Raw genomic sequence first — 11,445 nt, forward strand, 5'->3', positions numbered from 1 at the left:
AAGCAAGACTCCATTTAAAGCATTTCAACAAAACGGGCCATAGGCTTTATCAATCCAAAAGCATAAGAAACATAAGTGTAAAGATTTTCCCTCTTTACAATTATATTTCTCAGTAGAGTTGGGTCTCAACAATTCTTAACATATTTTAATCTTTATCTATCTAAAGTATATATATATATATATATATATATATGAAAGAAAGATTGTCCCTCTTTGACAAATATCAAATAAATTAATTAACTCAAATGCATGGGATTTATGACTGTAGACCAACATCGACATTTTCAAAAAAAGAAAAGATCAAAATAAAATACCTCCACTATTTTGAGCTGTCGAAATATGGGAATTGATCTCCGCGAGTGACTAGCAACACAATAATCACAATATCAGTACATGCTGCTTGCATACATCCAAGCCGATAATGTAAATTACAAAATCACAAGAAAAATTGAGAATACACATAGCAGCAACCTCACGAAGAGAATGTTTGCGATCTTCAATCGGAAATATATCCACCAGACCATATGACGTATCACACAAGGATTGAACAAAATCCAATGAAACATGATATGCCCCTTTGCGGATCTGGGACGTGACATTCATTGGCAATGGGGGCTTTGAATGTGATTTTTCATTCTGCTGCTTTGGTGAGCCTGGATGCTTCTGCCAAATAAAAGCACAAAAAGAAAAAAGTATAAAAATGTTTTTTTTTTTTGATCGGTAAATATGAGTTTATTGATAAACAAAGAAAAAAGGAGGGGGGTCGAGGGAACCCACCCAAAACAAAGAGAAAACAACAAAAAGAAAAGTATAAAAATGTTATGATCATAAAACAAAAGATGGTTCTGAAGATAGCAAACCTACTAACCACTTAATAATACAGTCTAATATTGTCGGTTAATGTACAGCCATGACATTTTCTTGTGACAAGAAGCATCTAAATACCCTTATTGAGTCATGTCACTATTGTTAGAAGGCTTGTTTAATTAAGATTACAAGAAGGAAAAGATTGAAAAGTCCTAAACAGAAAGGCTGACTGTACGCTTGAAGTCTTTCTCGTCCTACAAAGGACTAAAGTTCAAACAGTCAAGATACAATTTATTGTTTAAATTAAGTTGGAAAACTACTATTGAAAAGCATGGAGTTGAAATTATGAAGGATCTTTATTTTTCTTTGATAACATCATATTAATTAATTCAAGAAAAGGCATAACTCAAAAGAGAGATGCAAAAATACAGTAGGGTGAGAAAGGTTCTCATCGCGACCAAAAATACTACATTTCAAAAGTATCCCCCCTCCCCCCAAAAAAAAAATTAATAATAATAATAATTTGAATCTGTTGAGGCCTTCACTTTCCAAGATTGAAGCAGCCCAATAGAAAAGTGCTTTGATTGCCATAAGAACAATTTCCAAGTCCCCCTCCTTATCCTCGAAAATCATTATTCCTTTCGTTCCATATAGCCCAGCAGCCAGCAAATGGAATCAGTCTCCAATGTGGCTTACAGCTCTTACACATCGAATTGAATTCTTTAATTCCCCATCATGATAGTGTGTCCAACAAGGACACTGAGAAAATCCAGGACACCCCTAAATACTAGAAATTCCCAATCAAGGATCTAGAGAAACTGTTGTAAAGGAAAAGATGGTGGATTTGTTCTCCATCACTTTTCCAAAGGAATCACACTCTCAGAATTATCTTCTTCCCAATTCTAATAGAAATGTCTGAACTTTTGTGATTTGCTGGGATTTTTTAATGGTGGGGTCTTTGAAGGAAAGAAGGGTATTTTAAGTTATCATCCGACATGTCAAGTCGACAGCTTCTATCAAACAAAGCAATGAGCAAAATGCAGGGTCATTTCTTTGATGAAATTTTTAAACTGGGGTCTGGTAGTTCTTGGATAATTTGTCTCTCGTTGTACTTAGCCTTTAGGTATTTTCATTTTTTACCTTGAAGGTCTCCCCGAACTCCAAGGTATTCTTTTCTTGGAAGTTCTCTTTTTTAGGTTTTCTAACAAACTTTGCATTTGTAAACATTAAGTTACCTTGCCAAGAGAAGCTGTCCACATAAAAAAGCTGCTTTTGCAGTCACCGACTGGCACCCCACTACCTCAATCAGGCATGTTTCCGCCACAATAAATATTGTGGTAAAATGACTTGACTAAGAAGCTGCTAATATTGCTCCCTCTCCAGACCCTCTAGTATTCTTCCCCATAGTCCACCCAATCTTCTTGAATGATTGCCAAATGCTAATAATCAACCCAATATTTCCATTTCCCAATCATTAAAATTCTTAGTGCCTAAGTTCCAAGAACGATGATATGTATCAAGCCTCAGTCAATCACAAAGCACTTTTGACTCCTTCACAAATTGCCAGTCATTAACCCAATAAGGTTAAACACTCTCTAATCGCCTAGTTTGGTAATAATATTTTTTCCAAAGCACTTTTGACTCCTTCACAAATTGCCAAAGTCATTAACCCAATAGAACTCTTTCACATCTTGAATTATCTCAAAGTTCTGTACTTCTTAAGATGATAGAGCTTCCAAAATCTGACTAAGTACTATTTCAACTCATCTTGTCTATTCCTAATCCTCCATAGGTCCTTACTCATCTTTTGCAATCTATTGGATACAAAAATAGAAATATAGAATAAGGACAAATAACATAGGAAGGCTTGATAAGGTAGGTTTTTCAATGTTGACTTACCTCCCCAAGAACACAAAAACCAATCTTCTAGGAAAAGGGTCCTCTTTCAAACCACTCTACCATTTCTAGGAAAAGAGTCTTCTTTCAAACCACTCTACCATCAGGTCAGAAATAGCTTTAGATCCACATAACACCCCAAAGGTAAACCCAAGTATAATTAGGCAAATTACCTACTTTGAACCCCAAAATCTACACTAATCTCCAGATTCTCCACTAAGGTCTATACAAGTACATAAAATTAGAAAAGTATATGAGTCAACCCTAGAATGCTTAGGATTAGGCATTAAAGGTTTATTTTAAAAGTGAACAGTCTTGTCTTAGGTTTGTGAGAGCTTATACGTATGACAAATTTTTTATTTTTCTTAATACCTTCTTTTCTTTTGACAAGTATGAAGGTTTTACTAAAGAACTAGGAAAAAGAACTACATCCAGAGAGACAAGATGAACTACAAAGGGAAAGGAAAAATGGCAAGACTTCAATTCACCTTTAATAAGATTGAACGTTACTGGTGAGTATTATAGTGACCATACAATTCAGTTTCCTTTCCTTGCCATTTTTCTCCACTTTGAGAGAATTAGTTGTTTTTCTAAAACAGGGGAAGCAATTAAAGGATCAAGTGCTGCAAAAATGAGAGTCATGTTTGGCAATAACAACCTACAAAGGAAATAAATGAAACCCAAATTGATATCTAATACTAACCTCTTTGTGCTTCTTTGAACCATAGAGCTCCGAGTCTTCCATAGAGCGGTCCCGATCTCGAAACAGCTTGTGAAAAAAGTTCTCGGTTCCCGGACTGCTTTCAAATGAAGCACCAGAGTTACCATTTTCACTCGGAACTGCAGCTTTGGTCTCTTCCGGATGCACACGAAACAATCTACGGAACAATGAAAAATCCGAAGGCTCTTCTTCCTCACCATTCACATTCCCATTATCTTCATCATTAGTTTTATCACTCCCATCTTTCTTCTCCTCGGATTTCTCCTTGAAAATTTTACGAAAGAACCCTTCCTTTTCATCATTTTCTACAGGTTCATTTTTATTATCACGAAATAACCGTTTAAAAAACCCCTCTGAGCTCGACATCAGCTCTTCATCCCCATCTTTACTGTCTCTAAGAAGCCTTCGGAAGAACCCATCTTTTTCTTCATCTTCTACTGATTTTGAACCAATTTTTTCTTCAGAATCAGTTTTTTCACGGAACAACCGCTTGAAAAATCCCTCTGAGCTTGAAACCAGCTCTTCATCCTCATCTTTACTCTCTCTAAGAAACCTCTTGAAGAACCCATCCTTCTCCGAATCATCATCATCCTTTTCCACTGATTTTCTAAATAGCAACGCATCCCTGACTTTCGAACCCGGAATAAACTTCTTGAAGAGCTTATTCTCATCAGGGGAAGGTGAGGGCTTACTACTCTCTTCTTGCAAAGAGTTGGTTCCCAATGAAGGCGAGAACGAAACTGATCTTTGGGTTGGAGGAGATGAGGTTAGCGATAACCACCGCTGCTTTGACGAAAGCAGTTTGTTGAGAACCTGATTCTTACTCACAGGGCTCGATGGAGGATTCTGCGGCCGTATCAAAGGCGGCCAATCACCCATCAAAGTTGCCGCTATTTGGCATTTTTCCTGAATTCTACTAATACCCTCATTATCATCGGAATCCTCGAGTTCCGCCATTAAAAACCAATGTACCTTAAGTGCAATCTGTAAAGACTTCGAGCACATATCAATGACGAATTTATCCAACGACGGGCTAGGTTTATGGACCAACATGTAGCAAATCTGAAAGAGATAACTCTCAACTCCTGAGAGAGGAAGTGTGTACATGCGGTTACATAGGTAGTCTCGGACACCAGGGTGGTCATGCTTGTAGAGGTAACTAACTGCAATCCACTCACAGAAGAATGCCGAATCGAAGAATCGGATAAGCCATCCATTCTCACCGCTCTCACTTGTCAGATTTGAAGGAGTAATTTCTCGAGGTGAGTCCGATTCACCACGGTTCAATCCCAGAAGTCGCACCATTATGATTCTACCATCATAGATTAAACAAACTCTAGTTTTCAGGAAATTCAACCAAGTAACTTCGGAATCTAATCCAGAAATCCTGCAATAACCTTTCTTGTATTGAAATTCCTCGAATCCCTAACACTAACAACCTCAAACACTGATAAATTCGGTGAAATTCAGATTGATCGTGCACTGCAAAGCCTTAGAAGAAACCCTAGGTTTTTTCTTCTCTTTTGCCAGAAACTCTGATTTCAAATTAAATCTAATCCAGAAACCCTGAAATAACCTTTCTTATACAGAACTTCCTCGAATCCCTAACCCTAACTATCTTAAACACTCATAAATTTGATGATTTTCAGATTGATCATGCACTGCAAACATTAGAAACCCTAGTTTTTTGCCAGAAACTCTGATATCAAATTTGTTCAGAACTGAAAAATATTCGATTTCTCAGAAACCAAAGAGAATCCAACATCCAAGGAAGAAATGGTCGAGATTCAATTGAAGAAGACTGAAATTGATTTCTCACAAAATTAAATAATAGAAATCTGGAAGAAAATCGGAGAAAGAGAAATTTGAGATAGATTTCTCTTACCCGGACAAGCTTTTTGGAGAATCTATATTTACATAAATGAGAAAAGCGAAAGCAACTGTGAGAATCGCTTTTTATTTCCTTCTCTGCTGTCTTCCGTCTTAAACGTTGTGTTCTTCTTCGTTGTTGGAGAATGGAGAGAGAGAAACGAACGCGAAGGACATTAAAATTTACAAAATATAAATCTAAAAAAATCAAATTAAAAATGCTAACTTACGCCGCGTAAGTAATGCGCATCACGGGAAATTTAATTTCCCCCTAGAGGAAGCGTGGAGTACGCGGTTGAGCGCATAATTTCAAATCAAACCCAACAAAAAAAAAGGTGATTTAGGCTGTCTTTGGATTGAGAGAAGGGGAGGGAAGAGAAACTCATTAAGGGAAGGGAAGGGAAAGGAAGGGAAGGGAAGTTTCTCTTCACCCTGTTTGGATTGAAAGAGAAGAGAAGAGAAAAAGTCAAGTTTCTACTGTTTGGTTAAGATTCATAAGAGAAGAGAAGAGAAATTATTACTGTCAAATGACAATTATACCCTTCATAGTCTAAAAAATAAAATTCTACTTGTACAATGATACAAAATATAAACACCTAAACTCATTTGACCTTCTTTGTTCTAAGAAATATTTTAAAAATTGAAACGGTCGGGTTAAATTAATCGGATCCAAAAATGTAATATTAAATAGATATTTTTTATTTCTTTCTAAAATAAAGTAACTTCAACTTCAAAACCATGATCCAATGCCATAGGATATAATCTACAAAGAAGCTCTTTTTGTAATTTTGGGTCTTAAAAGGTTCAAAGATGATGAAGAGAAGCTCAATAAATTCATCAAAATGCATGTATTGAGGCTCTTGAAGGTGGACATGATTGTTGTCTCATTGAGCTTGAAAGGCAGGAAGAAGTCACTTTGGCTCTCAAGGTGCTGTTTTTATGCCTAATAAGTTCTACTTTTTGTTTTCTTGAATGATTTTATGATAAATACTCGAGATTTCTTACTTTCAAGGATAATTTAAGGTTTTCTTAAATGGTTTCAGATTTTTCAACTTGTAGTTTAATGCACCAAGTTTTGTCTAATTGTAATTCGTCCTTCGGATTGTAAGGAAAATCCACAAAATTAAGGAATATTTGCTATAGTGTACTTAAGAACATAGTGATAAAAATCTGAGTTTTTTATTTATTTTAAATATCTCAATTAAATCATGATTTAAATAGTTATCGATTAAATCATCACAAAGTTTTTGAAAAAAAGTCATGATTAACCATGATTTAATCGAGGATTTAAAAAAAAAATCACATATCATTTTTGTTTTTTCTTATCATTTTTACTTTTAAAGTTATCCAATGTTTTCCCGACTGTTTCCAAAGCTTTCTCTTGTCAAATTATTCTCAAACCGTGACTTTGTCACTGTGGTTAAGAACCATGTATAGCTAGTGTTCAAGTTCTGGTTTGTTCTGCTTGATATTCCATTTGTTTGTCAAGCTAATTTACAAATGTAATTAAAAATGAGAATTTCTATTTTCACACCAACCCTTGAAGACTCCAATTAATGGAATTATAAATGAAATACCTAGTAGCAATACAAGCATACACTAAATATCTCCTCCTTGAAAGAAGAAAAAGAATGAACATTAGAAGATTACAAATACCTAGAGAAAGATGAACGGGATGACAGAGATTACCTTTTGGGTAATTGTTAACATTCATCTCAACCCATTGTTGACCCCCCTGTTCCTCATTTTAGTGTAAAAATTGTTTGTACTCAGACTTCAACCTCAACTCGTTATCTCCTTCTAAGCAATCTTAAAATCACAAAGAAAAAGATAGGATATTTGGGAACACATAATAACATGATTTCTTAGAGAGGTCTCAAGAGGTATTTGAAATCAATCATATATCACTTTGGGGAAGAACAACAATATTTCATTGCTACAAACTTGAACTACAGTGTATAGACATGATTTTTTCCGTGACATTGGAATTGGAAACCAAACATGTCTCAACAAAAACATTTAAGTTACAAGTTTGTGTATACATTGCATTCACAAATTAAGCTCTACGCCTGCTTCCCCATAACCACCATAATTGTTGCCATTGCTAGTACCACAAGAACAGTTCATGTGGCCGAGTCTTTCCATATATTGTTTCCATAGCTATTTCCCTCGATTGGATTTATATGGATGCAATGAAACAACTCTGATAGATTTTTCACCATTGCCAACACTCTTAACTTGATCGTTTGCATCAAACTCATGGCCGAGCTTCCAAATGGTTCTCCAATATCGGGATTATTTTCTGGACTTTTCTCACCTTCAATTCCTGATGTAGATTCGCCCATGTTCTTGTTCATTTCTGGAGTAGAAGTAGAACAACCACAATGCAATCAGTATTTAAGAACACAAATATGAAAAAGAGTTTATAAATAGCATAATTTTATATAACTCCATAACCTTCTCTTACTTCATCATAGCTTCCTAGACATTTTTATCAGAGCTCAGTGAGGCAACAACATTCTACAAACAGAACAAAACCACATCATTCGGATGAGAACATGAATCACATTGGCCATCTGTAATCAGTGAATCATTCTTTTCCATTCAATTCTATCTAGATCTAAATCTTACGTCAAGGCACGAGTCTTTGATATTTTGGAACAACTCATAATTTATGTCACTTTCAGCCTTCTTCTCTGTTTAGAACCTTCAACCAGCATTGTTAGTCTTAGTTAGACAAGCCAAAACCATCTTAATTGAATTTTTTTACCTCTTCTAATAAGGCTACTACTAATTCATCGGGTTGTTCTCACTTTTATTTCATCTTTCCTAGTCTTTCCACTCATCTATCTCGATACTATCATTCCTCCTACAGCCATTTTAGATGGGACAACTTTCTGCGGCCTAAAGAATATTTCGTCATATTGTTACGATGTACAATTTTCGTTTTCCCTTTGGTTTAATCAGAGTACACATCAACTCCAATTAAACTGAAGGAAATTATCAGGGATACAAAATGTGGACCAATCCTTCTTTAATGGTTGCTAGTCAGAAATTTCAAGTCCATCTAGCTAATTGGAGTTGAAATAAAAGGAGAACGTAAGTAAGCGTTTTTGGGGTTGGTGGATCAATGACAAGTGGAAATAAACCTATAGCATTGTGGGAGGCCTTCACTTTTCTTTTTTTTCTTTTAAAGGATATGGTATCTCCTAAAGTAGATATCTCAACAAGATCAAATGGGCATCAGGATTTAAAGACTTAGCCAATAAAATAAGAAAATTTAAAGAATAAAACTCAAATTCTCTTACTTTGAGTTTCTTCACAGGATCAAGTTGATACAAGTCATTGAGAGAGATAATTGTGCATTTACAAACAAATATTCTTCATAATTAAAATTTGAAAAAAAAAAACCCTTTAAGAATAGTTAATGAAGATTTGCATGAATACATATGACACCAAGAACCAATTCCCTAACCGAAGTACACATTCAAAGATTTCTCAATAAAAAAATATATTTGCTGAACCTCTGTTTTAATCTAAGGTATCAAAAAGTATACACCCAGAAACACAAACAACATACTCCAATAAACATTTGTTAATAAAAGGTCAAGTTCACAGTTGAACTTCAGGGCTGTTTTGCAACATTGAAAATGCCTGAAAAGCATGTTCGGAATGTGAAGTAACACAAACTTCGGAAGGCCTAGGGGAGGTAGATCTTTGAATGTTCGTAGAGGAAACATCACTTCCAGCTCCGGAATTACGGGAGAAACACATCCTAAAAAGATAATAATTTCTTAAATTTTTATCTTTTATTTTTTTATTTCTTTATGTATTACATATGTTACACATATGAGTCAGGTTAAATCTACATCCAATCCAACAACACAATAAGTTTGCACCACCATGCCGATTATAAATGCCAAAAAATAATTTGTTTGTACAATGTTGAGAAGGTTGGGATGCCAATATAAGGTCTCTTTCTTTTTTCTTTTTTTTTGTTGCAAGTGTTAAGCTGGTCCTTAGAAGGATTATACCCAAAAGTTTACCAATCTAACATGCCTACTACTCCAACATACCAGCACATTCCTATGACCTTGTTACTGTTGATCCATCCATATCTTAGCTCATTATCAGAAAAGAATTATTGCCTGATTGGTGCAAGCACCAAGCACAATGCATTGCATGCATCATGAAACCAAAACATGTGTTAAACTGGACATTAGAAGGGTCATCCCATAATTTTACCAATCTAGCAATCCTATCATTCCAACGTATGGGCATATTACTTATTTCTTTACAGCCTATTCATCCACGTATTAGCTCATTATCAGAATGTAATTGTTGCCTGATTGGCACAATCTTAAGGTCATGACCATTCTACAAGTTGCATATCATTTACTCGATTCACATCATGAACACAAATAATAATGAACGACAAAAGGCCCAAAATACATCTTAAGTGTCTTAACAGAAAGAGACCAAGGTTGCTCTTAATAACCTTTACAAGCATGAGAGTGGATTTTAACAGAACCAACATGATGAACGATCGAAACAGCATCATTACTCTACATAAAGTACAAGCTAATAAAAAAAACCCAAGAATAATGAATAATATAAAACAAAGACAAAATTCTACCTTTTATGCTTTTTTATAGAGCTTTTTTTTTTTTTTTTTTGGCTTTTCTTTGGAATAAATGTATAGATAATCATTTGCATATATCAGTAAACATGAAAACAGTGTTAAGACTACATATCGATATGTTACTTGAAATACAAATTGATACAAGGGTATTCCTATAAGTATAATTATTCTTCAGCAAAAATATTTTTGTAAATCGAAGATGATAATTTCCCACTATTACAACAAACAAAAAAAACAAAAACAAAGAGTGAGGATTTTCGAAAAAAGAAGAAGAAGAGGAAGGTGTGTACCGTTGAAGAGGGTTTCTTGAAGAAAACCAGAAAAATGAGAGAGAGAGGATATCTCAAGTCTTCTCCTACGTTCGGCTTCTTCGTTCTACACGTCTAGGGTTTCTGAAATCAGATTAAATTTGTTTTTCAGGATTTTTGAAAAAAAGAAGGAGAAGAAAAAGGTGTGTGGGGTTGAAGAAGAGAAAGGTGAGTGCCGTTGAAGAGTGTTTCTTGAAGAAAACCAGAAGAATGAGAGAGAGAGAGGTCGTCTCCTACACGAGTTCGAGTTCGGCTCCTTCGTTTTCTACTTGGGCTTCTGAAATCAGATAAGTTGTTTTATTACTTCGGGTGTAACTAGTAATAATTGGCCTGCCAATATCATATTTCTTAGGAAATTTTGAAAATGATGAGGGTAAATTTGGAATATAAAATTTATTCCCTTCCCTTCCCTCCTCGTCTCTCCACTTTTGGAGGGAACAAAATTCAGCACTTTTTCCCTTCCCTTCCCTCCGTTTTTCTTCTCTTCCCTCCTTACTTAACAATCCAAACAGGAAAAAGGAAGAGAAAATAGCATATTTTCTCTTCCCTTCCCTCCCTTTCCCTCAATCCAAACACAGTGTTAGACTTACCCTTCCCCCTTTCGGTAAATATTTGAGTTACCGCTATATGCTTAAACTGATAGATTAGTAAAAATTTACCTAAATACCCTCGTTTTCTACCTCTGTCCGCAACCTTTTATTTTTCTTACCAATACCAGTTATATAATTTTACTGCATGGTTACCAATAAGAAAAAAAGGGTGATTAGACATTATCCCTCCACATTTTGCCAAATATTTGAGATATTCCTATATTTTCAAATTGTTGACGTACCCTCTTATCTCCTTCTTCTCTTATAGTATAATAAAAATGTCTTAAATCCCCCTTATCTTTGATTTGTAACTAAAACATTATATTTTTGTTCCTTAAATTAATCGTCCCCATGTTCTTCAACCAATATGGTAAATAATTTTTAATCTAGTGAACCTCATCCTTAGTGCATCATTTTCAACTTCACCTTACTTGTAAAAAAATTATTAATTTTTTTATCAAATTTTTTACAATCTTCTACTTCAAATATCATATCTTGTTCTGCAGGTTTGAAGGTTGAAAAGTAGATAAAAAAAATTTAGGTTGAAAAAAAATATGTCAAATATCCCTATCTTCAACATCTAATTAGAGTCGGGTCTAAATGGAAAGGAAC

General features: G+C 34.9%; 1 protein-coding gene and 1 long non-coding RNA gene across 4 annotated transcripts in view; both read right to left on the reverse strand.

The window, feature by feature from the left end:
• The window catches only part of LOC147409770 (phosphatidylinositol 4-kinase beta 1-like), a 42,964-nt gene extending 37,495 nt beyond the window's left edge, over window positions 1-5,469 (reverse strand). For 2 of the 3 annotated variants that reach the window (XR_015175379.1, XM_086431833.1), the window contains exons 1-3: window positions 3,407-5,469; window positions 472-663; window positions 315-363 (exon numbers count right to left, since the gene is read on the reverse strand). Coding sequence is in view for 2 of the 3 variants with exons in the window: in XM_086431833.1 (XP_086287959.1) it covers window positions 315-363; window positions 472-663; window positions 3,407-4,729 (1,564 nt within the window). In the remaining variant the exon portion in view is untranslated. The remainder of the gene's footprint in view (window positions 1-314; window positions 364-471; window positions 664-3,406) is intronic. The other variant, XM_086431834.1, reaches the window with a different exon arrangement.
• Window positions 5,470-7,177: 1,708 nt separating this feature from the next.
• On the reverse strand, window positions 7,178-10,821 carry LOC147409771 (uncharacterized). The gene is made up of 2 exons (XR_015175380.1): window positions 10,226-10,821; window positions 7,178-7,652 (listed from the first exon to the last, which is right to left on the reverse strand). It is a non-coding gene; the product is annotated as an uncharacterized LOC147409771 (long non-coding RNA).
• Between the last annotated feature and the right edge of the window lie 624 nt (window positions 10,822-11,445).

The sequence above is a fragment of the Akebia trifoliata genome, chromosome 2, assembly GCF_017979445.1.
Source record: "Akebia trifoliata isolate Shusen 1 chromosome 2, ASM1797944v1, whole genome shotgun sequence".
Lineage (NCBI taxonomy): Eukaryota > Viridiplantae > Streptophyta > Magnoliopsida > Ranunculales > Lardizabalaceae > Akebia > Akebia trifoliata.